The sequence below is a fragment of the Tetranychus urticae genome, chromosome 3, assembly GCF_039701765.1.
Source record: "Tetranychus urticae isolate SD_2017Ah chromosome 3, NJAU_TeUrti_SD_1.0, whole genome shotgun sequence".
NCBI classification, from domain to species: Eukaryota; Metazoa; Arthropoda; class Arachnida; order Trombidiformes; family Tetranychidae; genus Tetranychus; species Tetranychus urticae.
The window spans coordinates 24032946-24056523 of record NC_142960.1 but is presented as its reverse complement, the minus strand read 5'-3'; the positions used below and the strand labels follow the sequence as shown (position 1 = coordinate 24056523).

The window sequence follows — 23578 nt, the reverse complement described above, 5'->3', positions numbered from 1 at the left end:
GACTAACAGAATAACAATTGAAGTTGAGTTTTCTTTTTTCCCTTCTTTTCTAAAAGAATAAGAATGAATGATAACTTGATGAAGATAACATGGACAGGGAGTGAAAGTGAATTGTGTAAGCAAAAACATAAGAGTAAAGTGTTAGATGTGACAAGATCAAGTTAAATGAGGTAAACTGTTCGATATACATAACAACCTAGAATTAAATTGGTTTAAACAGTGAAAGGCGCTTTTACAACATTATAACTTGCTATTAACTGGAAACTGTTATTTTCATTTTATCTTATTGTTTGACAAGCCAAATGTTACTTTCATTTTATCCTTTGTATTAACAACTTTTTCTGTCAATAGTTGTGTTTCATCATCAAACCATTTCAAAATGATGATTACATGTTGTCAAGGGATTGCAATGTGTTCATGGTTCAGTCTGAAGAAAACACGAAACTTTAAAATGGCCAATGAAAAACATGGTTCCAACAATAATTTCGTACCTTTTATGATTGCCTTCATTGTGTATTCAATAAAGCAATTTCAAGTCTAATTGCTTTGATATCAATTGTCAGCACCTTGAGATTGAAAAGAGACTGACTAAGTTGCCTAAACTTTGATGTTTCAAGCGGCGAAATCTTCATAAATCCGTAACATTAACATGAATTAATAAGAAATCGATGTAAAAATGAAAAATATCTCACCTAATGAAACACAAAATTAAAAGTTCGACATTGATTTATTTGTCAGGTGAATGTAAACTCGACAATCATTTAATGGCAGTGAGTATATTGTGATGAAAAGATAGAAGCTCAATCTTAATGATTAATTGTCGAGAATTCACTTACTTTGATTACATTTTGTCAAGAAATTGGTTCACAAATTTGGTGAAAGGAAAAGAATGAGTCAAGAGAAAATTGTTCTCTAAAGTTTACTAAGCAATCACAGTCTGCATTCAACGAAATGAAAGTGTTAGTGTTATGGAAGAGACGCAAATTCTTGGCCTGTTTGGAGTGAAATTTCGCTAAGGCAAATTTTTTGTTCGAATGCACACTCATTCTATTGAACCTTTTGCAAATGCGAAATCAAAACTGAAAATGAGACCGAATAGTTCGTGTCTCTGAATATGGCTAAAGTTATAAACTACAGCTGTAGTTTCTTTCATGACTTCATAGCAAAATTCTGTTATATTTTATCGTTAATTTTATCAATTTTTGCATTTCTACTCAAGAGAATGGAATAAATATGGATATTATGAAATAACTGAGATAATTCCATTCATCAACTGAGCTAGTTTATTAATATTTAATGGCGATATAATGACGATTGCAGGAACTGATCATCATTCAAATTGATCACATTAATCCTCATCAGATATTCACATGATTACCAGTCAATTGACGTGTCTCTTTGCGAATAGCTAATGCAAACTAAAGTGAAATTCATTAATCTACTAATCAATTAAGAAAAGATCATCAAATGACGACTAGAAGCGTTCATCAAATTGATTGCGAACAAAAAGAATGGAAAAGTGAAAAATATTTCCATTCTCACGTTTCCAAAGCAACATGCAAACACTGAATTCTCCAATGCAATTTGATATTTAAATTGATGACATTAGAATCGAACGACAATTCCCTAATTAATAACCAAAAAATGCAAAAATTATTGATGGAAAATCATTATTCTAGCAATCGTGAAACGCAATTTCTCCAGAAATAAGCTCAATTCTGTCCTGAATAATATTAATGGAACATCATGGGAACACAAAAAAGCAAAGAGTAAAAATGAAAACATATTTCTGCATTTCGATAAAAAATGAGAGCATTTAATTCAATGAAAAATTCGTTGGTGAAAATGCTATCGATAATTCGATAAAATTACAAGATTATCAATGGAACAAAATTTTTCATGAGTCAAAATTCTTTTGCAAGACATTTTTCTTGGGATAACAAAAAGTATCATGCAGAGAGTGCATTAATGTATTCATATATGAATGCAAAATAAAAAGTAATGACGAACCAGAATAAATTTAAAGTGTGGTTTTGCTTACCACAAGAATGTTGGAGAAGCGAATCTTTATTCACTGGGAGTTGAAATGCATTTTGCGATATTAATTTAGTTTTTTCTTCTTTTCTCCAGAAATAGAAATAAATTTCTTCTCCACATTATTGGTTAATCAATATCAAGTTAATAATAATGATAATATATAAGACTATTTATTTATTTATATTGCTGCGTCAAATTTACTCCAGAGAATTGAACTCATCACTTTTATCATTTCCTTGCAATAACATTTTAAATCCTTTTCTCTGTGGCAAAGAGCGAATTAAAATTGTCATTAAATAACAGACTCAATCAACGAGATGCTTTTTTAATAATAAATGTAAGTCAATGGAAAGGAAAATTTTCCTCAAAAGTTGTCATGATTTTTATTCTAAACTCAGACAACAGGGAGTAATTTTTTGCTTCTTCTTCTTGTTCATCTTTTTCTTTTATTCTGTTTCATTTTTTTCGCCATTCTTTGAATTAGTTTAACAATTGCTCTTTTCTGGCTTGCTAAAGATAATTTATTGTTCAACAATTAATCAACAATTTTATTTCTTTTTCGTTCAATTATATTTTGCTTTATTAAGTTTTTTTTCATGCCTTCCCTTCACTTTCAATTATTATCAATTGAAAGTTGGTTTTGTTTTTGAAAAATTGATTCCAATTAAAGTTATCAATGTGAAAATAACTGGAGTAAAATCAGTTTTTATTTTTTCGCTCAAGTTTAATCTTGCAGAATCGATTGGAACCGGAATGTGACCCAAGTAATAATAACTTCATGTAATGCTATTAAGGTGATAAAGTGATTTGATGAAAAGTAAACATTTTGTTTATCTTTTACTTGCAATGTTCATGTAAAAATGTAAAATTTTTTCCTTCTTTTTGCTGCTTTTCCATTTCCTCAAGATTCTTCTGTTTTCCTTTTCTTCAAATTTCATTTTCTCTCAGGAAATGATAGGAAACAGTTTCCATCAATTCATGGTCAAAATTTAGTTATAGAAATAAAAAGGTTGGAAAAATTGTAAGATTAACAGAAAATTCAAATATCAAAAATAAATTTATCGCCGAGTTTAACATATAAAGCTATTTTCCAATAGAAGTGACTCAACTTTTAACAAAAAGCGAGTTGAAAGAATTGGGTTCTAAAGAGCAGAAAATCTCTCTACATTTGATGTTATTTGATGATGCAAATGTAAATTAAACAAGTTGTGTCTTAAAATAACTCATGCTTTCAACAGAATTAGATTGTGTTCAAGTATCAGACGCAGAAAGAAAAAAGTGAAACATTCAATTCGATTCTATTTTACAGTGATCAGAAAAGATCGAACCAAAATCACAAAATAGCAGTGAACTGACAAAACGCTGCCAATCATAACCCATAATCAAGTCGAGGAAGGAATTGAAGCTCGTTTTGTAAATTGGACACTGATTCAAAACAGCATAGATCGAATGTAATTAGATGGAATCAAACTTGAATGGTCATAAAAGCGATTGTTAGAGCAATAGATTTCAGTATTGAGGTGCAAGCGCGTATGAATTTCAGGATTGCGTTAGCAAGTATCTAAAGATTGAGACATTCAATCGCTCGTTTGATGCAAATCAGCGAGAACAAGCAGTGAAGTTTTTATTTGATCTGCTTAAATCAAAAAACAAAACCAACCAAAGCTATTTTTGTTACATTGCAAACACAAAAATAGTGACTTTTGAGCTAAAAGCAAGTCGTTCTGAAAAGCGGTTTTTGCTGTTGAACAGTTTCAGTAAAATCTTGTTCGAATATCTTAGATGTCTTCTCTTGCTGGTTTTTCCAAATTCATGAGTAGACGGGCTTTTCATCACATTTCGACCTTATTTAGTCTCAACTTTGACTCGAAATTTGGAGCTTTTACTCCTTATTTTAATTCACAAAACTTTTTGACTTTTAATCAAAATCCTAATCTTATTTTTCCACTGGACTTGGCATGTCTGAAAAAGGAAGAGGAACGAGTCCGAAATGAGTTGAACAGAAGATGAAATTTCTTAATATCGATGGTTGGCCATCTTCAACTGTTGACCAATAAAAGATTAGCAAATAAATTATTGAATAACCATCATTAAGCCATGAAATTTTGTTGCTTCTTGTTCCATGTTGAATGAGAAAATGTTGAGTTGAACTTAATTTTCAATTGGATTAAAATGAGCAATGCATCTTGAGATGAAATGCCTTTTACTTATAAATATCCAAACAAGACAATAATGAGTCTGAAATGAATCATGTTGACATTTGATAACATAAATAATGTTGATTATCGAGAAAGTAATGAAATCTATCCAATGATTACAGAGCAATCATTAACATTATTAAATCGATTTCATTAATATTGATTTGATTGTTTTACTAACATCATGATAGACTCAGGATTTTTATCAATCAATACCAATTGAATATATTTTCATTGATGCTAATTGATTTATTTCAATTGAATCCTAAATCAAAGAACAACAAAAATAAAAGAAAAGAAAACTTTTGCAATTTCATGAAAATCTTTCATTATCATGAACAAATTATCGACGATTTTAAGTGCATATTAATAATGTTTATCATAAAGATGATAATTAATTCAACTCTTAACTAGCTGAACGGAAGGTGAATTTAGCTGAGAATGAAAGGTAAAAAAGGAAAGAAGAGAAAGTCTGTTAACTATCAAAATTAATTATAATTAAAATGTACTTACAGTCAATGTTAATTTACTATGAAATGTTAATCTATTAATAATAATAATAATTAGATTTCTATTTATTTCAATTTGCCAACTCGGAATATGTTAATAGAAATTAATTAACTTAAAACATAATTATAACTTGTATTGACTTTTTTCGCCTCAAATTTTCGTTCTCGGGTTAATTTAATTTACAATTTTTACCATTAATTGATTGCATTAAAATGCACTTTGATTGAAAGGAAAAACAAGAAAATTTGAAATTTCAATTTTATCTTCATTTTCTTGTTGTACTTCAATGTTCATATCAATATCATGGAGTAAAGTGAAATGACAAATTGTGCTGATTAATAAAGATTAGAATTGAACTTTTCCAAGTTTCATGAGAGACGAACAGTGATGAGGATTGACAGTTGGTCAGAATATAGCTGAGCTTAGGCAGAATTTTCTATTCCCATAGAATCTACTTAATGGACTTTCCTTTCTTGTTCATTAACTGAACATCAACTGACCATCAAACATTAATCTTCAATCAGCAAATTTCAATATTCTTTATTATTCCATTTGCATAACTGCCATTCAATGTTCAGGTATGCATGTATAATGGTTGAGATGAAATATCATCAACTTTATTATTTGCAATCAATCATTTTATCATGATGAGGAAGGGAAAAAAGAAAAAGAAAAAGAGAAAAAAAGAAAAGATTATTTGAATGAAAGGGATTCACAAGTGTGATAATTTGATGAGTAAATGACTGGGAGTGAAAAATGTATGAATGGAGTTTGAACAGGGAGTGATCATGATTTGATAGGTAAAGAAAATCGAAACAAGAAATTTTCTCATTTTCAAATTAATTGTTTTTCCACGGACTTTTCATCTTCAGGCAGGGAATTGATTCAGTCCATTAAGCTTTGATTTTAGTTTCATGCTAATGGAAATAAACAGCTAAATATCATCATCAGGCAAAAGAAGAATTTTGAAGGGAACAAGAATGAATAGATGATAATAAAAGGAATAATAATGAACTTGAGCTGAACCTTTATTGAACCTCATCAAAACTCCTTCTTCATCTTGGCCTTCTTTTCCTGTTCCAACTCCCAGTCAAAATGTAATAATTTTTTTTCACTCAAAGCCAAATGTAACAGTGAACATTGCTCCAAGCTGCCAAGAACAATCAATTTACCTGATAAACACAAAAGGTACAAAAATATGTGTCTAATCTTCTCATGAACTTTTTGTCTTCTCTCTTTCCCTTTTCTGTTGCCATCTCACACCATCATCAACTTTCATTCTCATGAAGATAATGATGACTGAAAGTGGTGAAAAGAAGGGAAAAGAAAATAACAAAGTTTAGAAGAAAGTCAATGAAACTGGTTACGGAAGGAAGACAACAACAGATTTATCTTCATTCGTAATAGTACACGATTTATGGTAATGGGAGGTAAAAATGTTCTTGCTTCAGTGAAAGTAAATTCACTCCTAGACAACAAGAATAACAAGAATGTTGTACAAGTAAAATAACAACAACAAAACAGCGACAAGTTACATAATGCTAATAACAATGATGATGATAATGATGAAGAAGCGACAGGAATTAAGTGTAATTCATGATACACAACAGATTTGCAATTGAGATTCGCTTTACAGCTTTCAATGTTATGGCAATGTTGGGTAGAAAAATTGGTCTTCTTTCAACTGTTCAGAACTTGTTTTTCATTCCTCATTAGTTCTTAAAAGCTTTTCATTCATTTCTATTCCTTTCAGAATCTCTAATTGTTTTAACTTTAAATTCATTTTCATACTTAAACTTAATTATTGTACACCGTATTGCTTTAGCAATCTAACTTATGCTTATTCTGACTTCTTCATTTGTTTACTCTTCAGTCACACTTCGTGCATATTTTTGGTTGAGCTCTTGTAAGCTTTTAATTCCTCAAATCTGACCACAACATGGTTGAAAATCTGGTCAACTTAAGAGTGAAATTTGAGACTCAAAATTGTGCACAAAAAGAAAGAGTTGTCAAATTGTCTTTCTTTTCATTAGCTTGAAAACGCTAATCCTTTTGCCTTAGCAAAGGCTAGTATTACCAATAAGGCAAAAAGTTTGTCTCATGACAATACTGATAAGGGTATCCTAGACACCTAAAAAGTGGCGTCATAGCCTTAACAGTGTTAAAATTGGTTTTTGCACAAAACCCAAAAAGTCGACAAATGAAGACAGAGATTTTTAATTTCTTACAAAATTTTCCCACCAATTTAATTTCTTTGTTTAACCTTTTGCATAAATACAAGATATCTTTAGATATTTCATTAACTGTTAATCTTTGCTCAACGCAAACCAGTTCATCTTAAAATTTCATTACTGTTCAACTTTCTATTGTTCAGCTCTTTGAAGCTTTCCTTAATTCTTACCAATAAAGTTACAGTATCTCAATACTCAAGTATTTCACCCTCTCCTAATTTCCTAAACAAAATTCAGTTCAACTCTATTCGAGTTCTAAGTGTTTTACTTGTGTTCAACATACACAATCTTAAGTCTTCGCGACCCAAGGGTTTCAGTCCCAAATAATTGTGTATCATAGCTTTAGCTATATTATTTATCTCTTTGAGATCTCAACTAGTAGTGCAAGTGTTGTATCAGAATTGGTTTCAAGACTTGGATGAGAATCCATGATGCGACCTCAAAACTTGTAGTGAAAGCAAGTTGTGCAATCTTTTAAGTCAGGCCTCTTACCCGATTGTAAATTCCTTTCACTTGGCGACCACGGCAGGATTCCCGTCCGTGTCCCAACCTGTTCTGCTCGTCATTTGCATGACCAATACCTTATGGTATTTCCAAATTTCCAGTTCCTCAATTACGATAAGTAAAAAACTCTTAACCTTCAAAAGTTACTTTTAACCTTCAAACGCTTTTTAAAGCTTCCTGTTGAACTCTTTTCCCTATTTCCAATTATACCTTTGAGTATTTCTCGTTCAACTCTTCAACTAAATTGTACCTACAATTGTTCAAACTTAAAACAAAACCACGCCATCAGAGCATTTCCCGTTGAACTCTATTCCCTTTATCACTCTGTGATTTCCTATTGCCTTGTGCTTATCGACTCAATTGAAGTCAATTACGTTCAACTCCTTTCATCATTACAAACAATTAACAAATTCAACAAATTCAACAAATTCAACAAATTCAACAAATTCAATTTCATCACTCTGTGATCTTTTCTTATCCCGTGTTCCTGACAATTCCAAAGTCATCTTTTAATTCAATTTCAATATTCAATTCAAACTAAACATTTAAAACCAATTCAATATTCAATTCAAAATTCAACCAATTTTAAAACTCAAACAATTTTAAATTCATCACTTGTGTGATCTTAATTCAACTATAACCCCATCACTTCTGTGATCTTCATTCATTTACATCCGAGCTAAAAACTTTCTTTTGCTATCAACCTTAACAACTTATAACAATGCAACTTCGATCCGGTCTCCACTTCAACGCTCCAGAAGGTGTAGTTGTCGTCAGAATGTTAACACCCGACCAAGCTGTTAATCATCTCGCTGAATGGCAAGTGCAAATTCCTGCTGCTCCTTTCGCTATTAAACGCTTCTACGAATGTCTTCGAACGCATCTCATGATATATGGCGATACTCTCGAAGATAACGAGATTGGTGAGTTACCTATTGAATCAGTCCTAGGTCTCGAAATCCCCACGTGGATAATCGAATGCCGTCAAAATGGTTTAACCGAACCAGAAATTCAAACAATTATCAGAACCTTAGGTCGAGATACTGAAACTATTTTCAGATCTGCTGCAAACGAAATCTATGCACTTCCTATTGCTCTTGGTTCAATTCGACGATTCATAGCTGTTCTCAATCAGCATGGAGTTCAAATTCCTGTTGCACCCCCTCCTCCTCCTTCAATCGCTTCTCCTCCTATTCCTCCTCCTGTTAATATTCATAACCAAGGTATTGATCCTAATTCTCTTGTTGCGTCTTTATCAGTCTTAAAACCAGACCCTCAAGTTATTGAATTCGTAAAAGGTGAAGATATGATTGAATTTATTAATAAGACTAAAGGTAGATTAGCCCAGGAAAATGTCGACGATTCAACTCGTTATAGATGTTTTCGTAAATCATTAGCTCACGAAATTCTAGCAATAGCAGAATCTGAAATTGGTGAAACTATCACTGATTACCATGAATATGTAAATGCCCTTCTTAATGCTATCAAAACTCCAGTTCAACAATATTCAGCCGCTTTTCAATTAAAGCAATTAAGATACAATCTATCCGAACACCCTTCTACATTCATTCAAAAACTTAAAAAAGCCTTCACTAAAGCTGTCGGTACCCATACTCCTGAAATTTTCCTCCATGAGTTAATGTCCCATATTCCTCATTTCCTTACTTCAGAGATTTACACTCTTGGTTATAATGGCAACCTAGACCAAATTACCACTTATCTTATCCGTAAACATTTTGAATATACTCAACAACAACAATCCAATAAATCCCGATCCGATAAAAATGATAAAACCAATTACCAACCCAAAGTTTCCACTGTTTCCCAACTATTAAAGAAACCTGATTCCCGAAATCAATCAAAACCCTACCAAACTAAATCCCATAGTCATACTTCCCAGCATAACACCAATATAACTTGCAACTATTGTAAAAAACCTGGACATACAATTAACCAATGTCGAACTAGACCACAAAATAATCGTCCTTATAATTCAAACCGTAATTCAAATCCTTCCACTTCAAACCCAAATCCAAATTCAAATCAAGCGTCCTCTTCCTCTCAACCCCTTGCTATTACCAACACTCCAGCTAATTCATCCAACTTAGCAATTGGATCAAATCCTTTACCTCCTGAACCAACTCAAGATGGTTTAAGAAATCCTGGATTTTCATACGCTCTAACATCCACTCAAAGTCAAAACATTCCAATGTTAACTCATCTTGGTGAATCTCAACTCACCCATATGCCTACTGCTATTTTCAAACTTTGTCGTCCTGATAAGCAAATTGTCCGCGAAGGTAAAGTTTTACTGGATACAGGATCCGCTGTTTCTGCTCTCGATACTTCAGTTGCTGAAGAATTAGGCGCTCACATCATCCCGTATACCCGATCCCTTAAAGGTATTGCTGCTCAAACCTACGTTCCATCTCATGGTATTGCGTATGCAGTTGTTAAGCATCCTAAAATGGCAGATTCCCGAGTCTTCCGACTTCAAATAGTTAACAACTTTGAGCCTAAATGTTTAATTGGTAACGCATTTTTGCATTTGTATTACATGCAACTCAAGTCTGATGGAAATGACTACATCACAACTTGTTCAGAATATCTTGATTCTACTCCGCTTGATCCGACTTTCTACTTCCGCTTCTGCACTCCTGAAGAAACTCAGCAAATCTTTGATTCAACTATGCATCCTACTGGTAATGATTCAGATTCATATATTCTCGATACACGAGCAAAACGACAAAACAATCCTGTTTCAATTCCTATTGGTAATTCAACTGCTGTAATTGCTAAATGTGATCTTCATTCTCCACAGGAAATTATTGAATTACAAAGAAACGAACGTCCTTTTAAAACCAAAATTTACGATAAAATAGATGAAAACCTTCCCGAGCACCTTAAACACCAGTTAGCCGATTTAATAGATTCATTTCAAGATACCTTTGCCAAATCAAAAAATGATTTAGGTCTTGTCCCTTCCTCTGTATGCCCTATCTCTATCGATCTTGATGGTCAAGTCCCTGAAACACTTCCTTACAATTGTCCCATTCACCGTCGAAATGAATTCAAGAAAATCATTGATGAAATGATCGCTAATGATATTATTGAAGAAAGCAATGCACCTGGTGGTTCTCCCGCTATCCTTGTTCCTAAACCTGATAAAAGTTTTCGAATGGTCATCGACTACAGAAAACTCAATCGATTGACTAGAGTTCCAAGACATCCAATGCCTCGCATTGATGATTGCCTCGAAGTCGTTCGAAATGGCAAATATTTTAATATCTTTGATCTCGCTCAAGGATATCATCAAATTGAACTTCCTCCTGAGGAAAGAATCAAAACTGTTTTTGTCACTCCTGATGGCAAATATCATTATAAAAGATTGCCAATGGGTTTAGCCTCAGCTCCATTCATTTTCCAAAAACTAATGAATAAAGTCCTCGAAGGACTCATCTATCAAAAATGCATTGGTTACTTCGACGATGTTCCAGTTGTTGGTAAAGATTTTCAAGATCTATTGTCTAACACTGAAATGGTACTTCAACGCCTACGAGATTACAATTTAAAAGTAAAACTTGAAAAGTGTCAACTTGGTTACACTGAAATTTTACTTTTAGGTCATCTCGTTTCAGGACAAGGAATCCGTCCAGACCCCAAAAAGGTCGAAGCCCTTAAAAATCTCCCTTACCCTCGCAATGTCCGCGAACTTCAATCCATACTTGGCTGTTATAATTACTTCTCCCGTTATATCCCTAATTATTCCACTCTTGCTGCTCCACTTTATCGTTTAATTTCAAAGGAAAAAAGATTTCGTATTATGCCAGAAGACAAGAAAGCCCTTGATACACTTAAAAGTTCCCTCATTTCAACTACTTTATTGGTTCATTATGATCCCAAACTTAGAAGAAAAATTGCTGCTGATGCTTCCGATCATGCAGTTGGAGGTATCTTACAACAAGAAGATCCAAATTCATCATCTTATAACCCTAATACTCCAATCGAAGAAGTTAAAGATTGGCTTCCACTTTCCTTTTATTCTCAAAAATTACAAAAACATCAAAAACATTATTCAGTTTCAGAGAAAGAACTTCTCGCTATATTCGTTGGAATCAACAAGTTTAATCATTTTCTAGAAGGAGAACAATTCCTGATAGAAACAGATCATCATGCACTCTGTCAACTTACCAAAGTTAATTTCAAGAACTCAAGATTACAAAGATGGTCAATTATGCTCTCAACTTACGACTTTAAAGTTGTTTATAAACAAGGATCAACTCATCCTCCTGATTGTTTCTCAAGATATCAATCAGCCTGGTCTCATAGAAAAATCATAGACCCCGAAGAAGAATTCCTTGATAGGATTTACCTAATTGATTATCTCTTTGACCCTTTTGAAAATCGTTTATACGATATCGGTGTTAATCAAATCTGTGCTCCTGAATCTAATCACTTGAATGATTTTTCCCTTCCTCCATCTCTGTGCTACTCAACTTCAACTGAAGTTGATCAAATCAAAAACTCTGTGAAACCCTCAAAGTCTGAATTCTCAATCTGGAAAGAAAAAGTTAGAGAAAGTCAAACCAACAATCCCAACATCCAAAACATCATCAAGCTTTATAAAGCTAATGATTCTGTAACGCTTAAACGTTATATTATAAAAGATGGTTTATTATACCGAAAAGATGTTAACACTCCTTTTGGTTCAAGATTGGTTATTGACTCGAAACTCCTAAAAGATCTCTTTTCCTACGAGCACGAATCTCCTCTTGGTGGACACTTCGGTCCCGAAAAGACATACTTTCAAATCGCTCGACGATTCTGGTGTCAATATCTTTACGATTTCGTAAAGCAGTTGTGTGATAGTTGTCAAATTTGTCAAATTTCCAAACCCACTAATGTTATCTACGTAGACCCCTCAGCTAAACCTATTCCCAATGAAATCTTTGAAAGATTAGAATTAGATGTTCAAGGTCCTATCGTAGTAAATCAGGTAAAAAAGTACATCATTGTTTTAGTAGACATCCTTTCCCGCTATGTATTTGCAAAGCTAACTACTAACCAAACTGCTCAAACCGTTATTTCCCTACTAACTTCATTGTTTCAAACTTTTGGATTTCCGAAAGTTATACAAACAGATCAAGGTACAAACTTCACTTCTGAAGCTGTACATCAATTTTTAAAGGAAAATGGCATAAAGCATGAGAAAAGTAATCCTTATCACCCTCAATCCCAAGGAATTGTGGAACGATGTAATCGAACCATAGCCGAAAGATTAAGGTCATATGTATTGCAAAATGGTACTAAAAATCTGAAAAATGCATTAGAAGCTTCTGTTTTCGCTATTAACACTTCGATCCATAAGATTACCCGATTTTCCCCATACTTTTTAGTATTTGGTAGACACCCTAGAAAGCCTATTGATAACTTGCTCGAAATTCCTGATACATTCTCATTTGATGTTAATCAAGCCAGAAAACTTGCTTACGCTCGTTTACACTCACAACAAATCTATCAAATTAATAGGACTAAAGCCCTCCATCAATCTTCTCCTTATCGAGAAGGTGATTTCGTTTTTGTTAAAAATGAATCTTTAGATCCCTCAATTAGTAAGAAACTTCGTGAGAAATACCATGGTCCATACTTGGTTTGTGGTATTCAGAAAGGCTCATTGCTTTTATTAGAGCTCGAAGACTTAGGTCTTTTCAGTTGTAATGTAAGTAATACAAAACTCTATCGAGGAGAGTTATCAGAAAAAATGAAAAAGCTTAAAACTCAATACTTTAACCCAGATACATTCTTAGAAAATGAAAATTTTGATATTCCAGATTCCCCTTCATTCATTGATTCAGCCAGTAATAATGATCACTTAAGTGATATAACAGATTTACCCTCAACAGATTCAGCAAGTGATTTAAATGATCAAACTAATTCAGTTTCAAATGAAACTTCAAATGAACAAAATTCAGATTTAAACGAATCCATTGATTTCCCTATTCCCTCTGATTCCTCAATTAATAACCAAACTCATTCAATTCCTTCTCCGCCATTAATAATAACTAAAAAGCCTTCCAATTTAAACCAATTTCTAAAAATTAACTTTGAAAATCCCTTAAATAATCATTCCTTTAAGAATCTAACTAATACTGATAACAATGATGGCTTTAACCATATTCAAAATTCAATTCAAAATGAATTGCAAAAAGAGAATCAAAATTTGAGTCAAAATGAATTAACAAATTCAGCTCAGAATCAAGTTCAAACTAATGCTATTCCTGAAGGAATCTTAGATCAAAACCTTAACAATCTAAATTCAACATCTTCATTGATTCCTCCCAATTCTGAATATATTCAAAATCACTTTGATGATATAATTGAGAAAAAACCCAGAAAGAAATATGTTACCGCTGATCGTGCTATTTCTCAGCAGAATCCTAATTTAGTTAAAGAAAAAAGATTAACCAGAAATCAAGCCAAATTAGCTCAAAATTTGACTTCTAACACTTTTGTGCTTTTCTATTGTTATCTTAGTGAAGATTTACCAGAGATAAGAAAAATTGAAAATAACAGATTGTCAACGCTTGTTAAAGCTTATGCTTTTTCAACCAATAGCGTTAAGTCTAATCCACAAGGGGAAAGCAAAATTAAGAGTGAAAGTACGAGTGAGTTTAACCCCTTTTCTCCCTCATTAGAAACAAAGAAAAAAGTTTCCCTCCAAAACCGTTGGTTAACAATTAACCGCAAAGCACTAATTGCTCCCTCGCTCCATTTGCTTTTCACACCACTTAACCCCAGACACTTCACATTGTCCTTTCTTGTGGAACAGTTACAAAAATTGTCTTCAAATTTTCTCAACTCTCAAGAGTTCTCTTCTTATCATTTATCTGATTTTCATTTCAATTTCAATTTTCAATTTCATTTAAATTCTCATTTTAATTTCAATTCAAAGTTTACTCAATTTTCCAATTATTCAAACTTTCTATTTAACTCTTTAGAGTTTTCAGTTAATTCATTTGATTTCTTAAATCTTGTGATTTTTCAAAGTTTCCCTCAAAATTTTTCCCTTCTGAATTCAATTCCCTCAGTTTTTACTTCTAAGTCAGTTACAATTCAATCACTTCCACGCTTAAAAATGCCAAACATTCAACCCAACAAGCAAATTGTTAAGAATCGAATCCTTCGATCAACCCTCATCGAACGTATTCTTCCAAGTGGTGAACTTGAAAGAGTTCCAACTCCACCTCGACAAATCCAGTCGCCTTCACCTTCACCTCAACACCCATCAAACCCTGACTCTCATCTTGTGCCTTCTCTCGAAACCGACGATCCAACTGTCGTAATTATGGTCCCTAAACCATCTGAAAGTGTTCAAAGTGATCCTCGTGATGCTAACCCTCGAGTTAGTCAAGGTGCTGTAAGAACCGTTCGTGTTCATTGTGGTGTTCCGCATCCTTCTGCTTCAACATCCTCATCATTCAAAGCTTCAATGCTTCCTCCACCACCTCCTAAGAATGTAAAGTTCACAAAAGGAAACTTTAACTTTGAGAACCTCGTCGAGTCTGAAAGTGAAACTGATGATGAGACTCAAGCCATCCGTACTGCTCAACGAATCTCAGCATTGCCTAAGAACTCTGGTGCTTCAAATTCATCTGCTTCGAACTTAAATGTTCAACCTTCAACGTCCAACTCTGTTGCAATTCGACCTGGTACTTCTGGTAATACTGGTAAAAGACCCTCAAATGATTCATATCCTGAGTATAAAAGACTGTACTTGGCTCCACCGATCCAACTTCGCAAACGTTTCCCAATTCTTATGGAACAACTTCCAGAGTTAAGTAGACTAATTAAAACCCCATTAAGACTCAACGGCAATCCTATTTATCGTCCCCTTCCATCATCCGTCATTCCTTCTGTTCATTGGGACAATCCCATCTCTGAAATTAAAACTTTTAATGATTCAAATTCCTCTCAATCCTCTCAAAGTTCCCAATCAAATTCAAACAATGCTACTCAGCCTCCTAATAAACCCAAATATCCAAATCATCCAATCGATCTCCATCCAAAACTTTACATTCATCCCGACAAGAAATTCCCTGAGAAATATCTAAAACCATCAGAATACAATTTCAAGAAAGGAGAATATCCCGCTCCATTACCTACAGCTCCACTTCCCGATTACCTTACAAATGAGCGCTTCTTTGAAGTTAAAAATGTAGTTCAGGCTAAGGCTAAAGCCTTTTCAGATTTAAAAGCTAAATTTGAGCTCATGATTCGTGAGAAAATTTACCTTAATTTATATGATGATGATAAAATCAAAACTATGCCTCTAAAGCCTATTCCTCATGGTATAACCAAAGCACAGGTCAAGAATATTGATCTCAATAATATCGAAAAGAGCATCCGATGCTACTTTTGTGAACAGATATCGGTAGATCCAAAAGAATGCCGATCTTGCAAACACTGGTATTGCACTTTATGTATTGAATGGCTGCGAGATTTAGTTTCGACTTTAAATCTATTCCCTCTTTACCATCCTCATCAATTCCTATGTCTCTTACCTGAATGCGTTCAACACTTTGCATTCAAAGACGACTATCCATTTTTCCAACTTCCCTCTTCTAAACAATTAACTGAAGCTTATAACAAGTTGATGTTCAATTGTCGCCGAACTTGTTGCTCAGAATCTTTTGCACCCAATGAAATTCTCAAACATGAAGAAAAATGCAGACTAGGTTTATTCCTTGAAGAATTTGATTTTAATATCGAGTTACCCTTTGTTTCAACTCAAGTTAGAGAAGAGCTTATTAAAGCTCCAAAAAGATTGGCAAACTTTTTGCCAACTCATTTAAAAACTGGTCAAGCAAACCTTCCTCCTGCTCAGAACAACCATGATAACAAATGGTATGATAAATTCAATCTTTGGGCTTGTTTGTCTAATCTAAAAGATTCTGATCCAAGTGATCCCCTCCTTAACCCTATTGCAATTCGTTCCCTTGCAAACTTTAGTTTAAACTTTTGGAACAACTACAAAAGAGTAAAAGATCCCACAGAACCTCTTGATGAAGATGAAAACTTCATTCAAAATGTCGTTGGTTTCGAACCAACTGTAGGCCATCGAGTTCCCTCTTCTGTCCCTCAACGACCTCATACCATATTCTGGTCCCGAGTCCCTTTTTATCTTGTTAACGACTCTGAAGAGTGGTTAAAAATTGCAGTCGGCCTTCCTCCTAAATATACCCCTCGATATAATAGAGATCTTGCTCCTGAGTCTGAAAGGGAACCAATTGGTCCTTTTGTAAGAATTGATCCCCTGGAAAGAATCCCTCCTGAACGCAGGGATGAAATCGTTCAATCTGCTCGCTACTTATTTCCAACATCCTTTAAAGGATTTACCTCATTAAAAGAAAGTAATGCACCCACTGGTAATGTTCAATATCAGCAAAACAGATTGAACAAGCATCGAGCTCAATTCCATGAATTCAACAGACTTACGGTAATCAATATGCCTCGATTGAAGCCTTCAACTGAAAACTTGATTCAAGAAGCAATCAACCTCCATCCATCACCTCAAACAACTTATAGCATTCATATGGCTTATTGCCGAATACAAATGATGGGTGAACCTTTGCAGATACTAATGCGACCACGACCTGTTTGGGTTGTAATCATTGATGGCTACCGAAACATTGTATTTGAAAGTTTCGTTTCTTATCCATATCGCATTGATCATATGGACACTCAATTTCATGGCCTTACTCATCGAGATATTAGAAATGCGAAAAACTTTGAATCTGTTCGTAACCAAATTCTCGAATTCTTCCTCACAGCAACATCAATCATTGGCGCTGGCTTAATTAATCTATTAAGATCATTAGATTTGACTCAAGCTGAAATTGAATCTCTAAAACCAAAACTCCGAGATGTTACTCATTACTTCTCGCCTTATCAAGGAGTTCCAGCTTCCATCGCTCTCTCATCATTCCTATTATTCCCTAAATTCGTATTGAAACCTGAAGCTCATTCCCCTGCTTTAGAAGCAATTACTGCAATGAACATGTATCTTGCATTTTGGGAACCAATTGAAGAAATGGCTAGAATCCATGGTGGAATCCATTATGGAAATACTCAGCAAACTTGTGGTAACAAGCATATGGCTCGTCTATTTCAAATCTACGACAATCGAGTTCGTCAAGGTTTAGCTGAATGGCCAACCGACTGGACCTATCACCTTCGACATGGTACTCCTACCTTCAATCGAAGATGCGTTAGTCCTGCTAATAGTCCACAGTCAAATTACTATGATAGTGAAGATCGAGTTTCTGAAAGATCTGAAGCTTCTTCCTCATCATCCTCTTCAACTGCATCAAACCCACAAATTGGTCGAGCTTGTGAACCACCACATCCACCTAATCAACTCGCCATTGAACCCGCTCCTGAGATTCCCTTAATCGATCTCGAAGCTGAGGACCCTGAACAATTGCCACCTCCACTCATTCCTAGCCCTCCAAATTCCACTTCACCTCATTACACACCTCCAACTCCATTATCTCGCTCAAACTCTGCTGCCTCTGTTAGATCAAATCAGTCTAACAATTCAAACCATTCAAGAAATTCTCAATATTCAAATCATTCCCGAAATTCAAACAATTCTGCTCATTCAATTCATTCAGTCAGATCTCATCATTCACTTCCTTCTCAATTGCAACCATCTTATTTTAATCAACAAGCCAGACCTCGTTCCAATTCAACCTCCTCTCATCAAGCTTCAAACAATCAATTCCCTCCACCTCGAATTGATTTACCAGACTCTGATTCTTCTTCAACAATTTATTCATTCCTTAAGGAATCCGATAAATCTGTTGACTCTGGTTCCAGTTTATCCAGCTCACAATCTTCATTGTCTGAACACTCTGCATCTTCTGCATCTTCAGCTGCATCTTACAATGCACAAAGAGAGTTGCAATTGCAACGCATCAGGCAAATGATTGCTGAATTACCTCCACCATTTGAAGCCGTCCATGCACCAAATTCACCAGAACCCTTAGTTCTCTCACCCCCTGGAAGCGAAAGATTTTCTTCAACAGCAGAATCATATTCAACTTCATCTTCAAATTCCTATCATCTTTATTCTGGACCTGATTACTAGACAATTAAAGAACCAACCAGGAACCAGGAATTCAAACAAAACCTTAACCCAGTCAAAAGAAGACTTCATGGTCTTAATTCCTGGGAAGTGTTGGGTAGAAAAATTGGTCTTCTTTCAACTGTTCAGAACTTGTTTTTCATTCCTCATTAGTTCTTAAAAGCTTTTCATTCATTTCTATTCCTTTCAGAATCTCTAATTGTTTTAACTTTAAATTCATTTTCATACTTAAACTTAATTATTGTACACCGTATTGCTTTAGCAATCTAACTTATGCTTATTCTGACTTCTTCATTTGTTTACTCTTCAGTCACACTTCGTGCATATTTTTGGTTGAGCTCTTGTAAGCTTTTAATTCCTCAAATCTGACCACAACATGGTTGAAAATCTGGTCAACTTAAGAGTGAAATTTGAGACTCAAAATTGTGCACAAAAAGAAAGAGTTGTCAAATTGTCTTTCTTTTCATTAGCTTGAAAACGCTAATCCTTTTGCCTTAGCAAAGGCTAGTATTACCAATAAGGCAAAAAGTTTGTCTCATGACAATACTGATAAGGGTATCCTAGACACCTAAAAAGTGGCGTCATAGCCTTAACAGTGTTAAAATTGGTTTTTGCACAAAACCCAAAAAGTCGACAAATGAAGACAGAGATTTTTAATTTCTTACAAAATTTTCCCACCAATTTAATTTCTTTGTTTAACCTTTTGCATAAATACAAGATATCTTTAGATATTTCATTAACTGTTAATCTTTGCTCAACGCAAACCAGTTCATCTTAAAATTTCATTACTGTTCAACTTTCTATTGTTCAGCTCTTTGAAGCTTTCCTTAATTCTTACCAATAAAGTTACAGTATCTCAATACTCAAGTATTTCACCCTCTCCTAATTTCCTAAACAAAATTCAGTTCAACTCTATTCGAGTTCTAAGTGTTTTACTTGTGTTCAACATACACAATCTTAAGTCTTCGCGACCCAAGGGTTTCAGTCCCAAATAATTGTGTATCATAGCTTTAGCTATATTATTTATCTCTTTGAGATCTCAACTAGTAGTGCAAGTGTTGTATCAGAATTGGTTTCAAGACTTGGATGAGAATCCATGATGCGACCTCAAAACTTGTAGTGAAAGCAAGTTGTGCAATCTTTTAAGTCAGGCCTCTTACCCGATTGTAAATTCCTTTCAGCAACAACATTCACTTGGCTTGTTGGCAAGGTGAGTCTGGGGTGGAGAGACACACACACACACCAAGAATTATGGTCAACTTGAATAATTAACGATGGAAAAGTTGAAGGACAATAATGGACATTGACAGTTCATTTCCTCAATTCCACCTCAAATCTATTATCTTTCCTATTCTCACCGAATCTCTTGCAATCTACTTTTTCATTATTTTTTTTTGTTGTTCTTTTGACTTGCAGTCATTTGTTTGTCATGAATCAATGAACACTTTAAATCATTATTTGGTTAAACCTGATAAACGTTTCTCTGTTTCATCATTTTTCTCATTCTCATTCCTAAACTTATCTTTTTATTGCAAATATTTTGAGTTTTTCTATTGATTGAAATCTCTCCATTTTCCTGCTTCTACCCAAAGCAAACAAACCATATCAAACAGATTATCAACTCTGAATGACGATCAGGAATGATGAATAGCAGTGAATTTGGAAATGTCTATCAAAGGTTGAATGGTTTACAAGGCGAAACAAGTTCATCATATTTTATCGCAATTCAAGTCGAAATGAAATTAACTCAATTTGATTGAAAATTTTGTCTCTTATTTAATTTATTATTTTTCTGTTTTCCCTTTTGTTGGACAAGAATAAAAATCAATCTTTTCTTAAATAATTGACATTTTCTTCTGTTACATGTTATCTTATTATCATTATATTTAAACTTGTTTCATTATGCTACACTTGTTCAGTTGACCAGAACTTCATCATTTATTTTTGCTCCTTTTTCTTCTTCTTCTTTCTTCTTTTCATGTAATGGAATCACGCAAAAGAAATAATATCATTCTAAATGATAAACATTCTTTTCCTCATTTTCACTCCCTGTGAATATCATTGATCAATGTTGACTAGATCAAGTGATTAATTTTACTCATGAACATTTGATAGTGAATATAACGCCAATTGTAACCATTTTCTGCTCCCTGGTAAAGAATCAAACTGATAACTCTTTATCATCATCACTGTAACACCCATATCATGTTGATGATCAGTATTTCAATTTAATATCAACTCAAATGAAAAGAAGGACAAATAATGTTAATCAGATAAATAAGATAGTTAATGGTTCCATGAGACAGCAATCAATCTGCAAATTCATTTCTTTTGCGACATTCGTTTTAAACTGGACATGTTGATGCAAGAGATCCACTCGACTCCTCTTCACAAACAATTAGCAATCAACAGAAAGATTTGGAAATAGAAAATTTGAAAAAAGAAAAAAGACAATTCTTTTTTAGAGTTTTCTTTATGTCCAAAACTAAGGCACGGCATCACTTGCAAGCCCTCCGATATGACCATATAGGAGGCATATGTGTGTGGAGTTGTTATTCATTTTTGCAGACAGAAGTTCTGAGTATGATGAAATGCATATTTTTCGTAGAAACATGTAAATTAGTGAAATTGAGTCGAGTAAATGTTGACCATTTAATTGACCAAACAACTTGGATCATTCATTTTCACGAAAAAAAGGTTCTCCAGTTGACAAGTTTTATGTCTTTTAGTGGTCTTTAGATTTTTCCAATTGAAATGTCAAGAGATGAAAATGATTTGCGTGTTCGTTTTATCATGAAATTCTGCAACATGTCTACAATTTAACTGTTAGGATATGCAATTATTGAGTGGGGTTGTCTTGTTCGATGAAAGCTGAGTTTGTTGCTCAATCCAGAAGAAACTAGAGTTTTGGCAAAAAATTTGAAGCAACAGCATTTATCCATTTATTAACTCCTTTTTACAATTAAAAGTGTTTCATTGCTTTTCTTTTTTCACCTTTTTTGGTTGATATTTTAGCACTTGCACTAATTTAACTCTTCCAATGCATATTCACTTACATTCCTATGAGAATTTAATGTCACTTGATTCTGGTGATGCTAATGTTAATAATGGTTACTCAGGCTGGGATCAATTATCGTTTGGTTCGTTTCAGAGCTCAACTAAATTCCCTTGAACTTTAACCAAAGTGAATAAGCAAAAGGCTTTCCACCTCCTGTTTAACCTCGATAACATTGACCACTAATGGAATCAAAGAGTTACTTCTATCTTGTTGAGGTTTAAGACACAAATTATCCTTTTCTTTCCAATCAACATGATCAACTCGACAAAATGAAACAAAGAAGAAACTCAGTAAATCTATTGATTAATCTGAATGCAAAGAATTGAAAAAAGTTTTTTCACAATTCTTTTTAAAACAACCATTTATCGAGTGAAGTTCAATTGTTTCAATCAACTGCACTTCTGTACTCACAGTGAACAACCAAAGTTAAGCAGATTATTTACATTTACGATTCAGTTCTTATTCACCCTCCAGTCTCATCATGTTTATTCTGATTAAATCTCAACCAGTAAACAAAATAATGATTGACCAGAAACTAGTCAATAAGAATATGAAAAGAGATAAACTGCCAAATTCGGTTGACCTGTCAACACCATTTGATATTTACGATTTCATGGAAAAGATTTCAAGTGACATTTTCATTTTCGTGCATTTATTAAATGAATATAATCTTTATTTATGTAAAGAAATATTAATTGAAATGTATACATTGGATAACCAAATAAGTCTTTGACTTTTCCATATCAACTGTTCGCATTTATTGCTGCTGAATAATCATTGCTATCATGATGGCTAAATAATCTATGGATGAGTTTGAATGCACAATTCATCGATTCCATTGATTTTGACTGTCAATGGATTAAGTAGCTTTTTTCATCGAAAATTGCAGAATCCAAAAAATTTATCATGAGGCTAATAGAGGCCTGTAAGCTCAAACTTATTGAAAATAACAAACCAGAGATGAAACTTATCCAAACGAAAATTGATTCAACATGGAATTGACCTTGTAGCTGAATCGTAATAAACAATTAAATTCTTTATTTGAAAAGATAAAAATTTGCTCTTGATCTTGTTCTGAATTGAAAATGGTCTGAATTATTGAGAACTCAGAGAAAGAATATATTAGCATGAGTTGAGTTGAGTAAAAGTTGAAATACTTACTTGATGGATCCTTTCGATATTCTGATTCTTCAGCTTCATCTTCTGGAAAATCTGATTTGATTGATTCAATTTGGAAATTTTCATTTTAAGTTTCATCGTAAAGTCAACATTTGATTTCAAGTTGAGTTCAAGTGGCCATCAGTCGATATTTATATCCACAAGTCGAATGAACAACAAGGTAAATGGAAGAGAAATGAATGAAAAGATGAAAAAATGTTTAGATATTTGATTAGGTTAAGTATCAATGAAGACATTTCAACTTTAATAAGCTCAGAATTTCATTAAATTAACTGAATATTCATTTAAAAAGACTTGGAAGGAGAAAAGGAGATTTATCTAACGAAATGATGAAAGATGTTGGATGATAAATCAAGACGAGAAAAGACAAAAAGAAGAAAAGATTGTCAAGACTTTAGTGAAACAAAAGCATGGCAAACAAACAGGTAATCATCATTTGGAATCTTTTGTTATTCCTTTTCATTTCATTCTTTTTCAATTCGCCTGAAATGGAAAAATTTTTTCTCTCAAAATGAAAACAAAATCAACAAGCCAATTATGTTATTTACAATTTCCATTCCCAGTTACAGATTATTCCTAATTCTTATTCAAGGTTGCAACATTTTCCTCAACATTTCACGAAAAAGAAAGAAAAGAAAAGAATGGCAAAAAAGAAATCATTTTTTATTTTCAATTCTTTATTCTGATTCTCACTGATTTCTTATTCTTTCATCCA

At 33.5% G+C, this 23578-nt stretch overlaps 1 protein-coding gene across 2 annotated transcripts in view; it reads right to left on the bottom strand.

Moving 5' to 3' along the window:
- Positions 1–23578, bottom strand: part of LOC107365253 (synaptogenesis protein syg-2) — a 142466-nt gene that overhangs the window by 19660 nt on the left and 99228 nt on the right. For both annotated transcript variants that reach the window (XM_015932727.3, XM_015932728.3), the window contains one exon: positions 22846–22896. In XM_015932727.3, coding sequence (XP_015788213.2) covers positions 22846–22896 — 51 coding nt within the window. The remainder of the gene's footprint in view (positions 1–22845; positions 22897–23578) is intronic.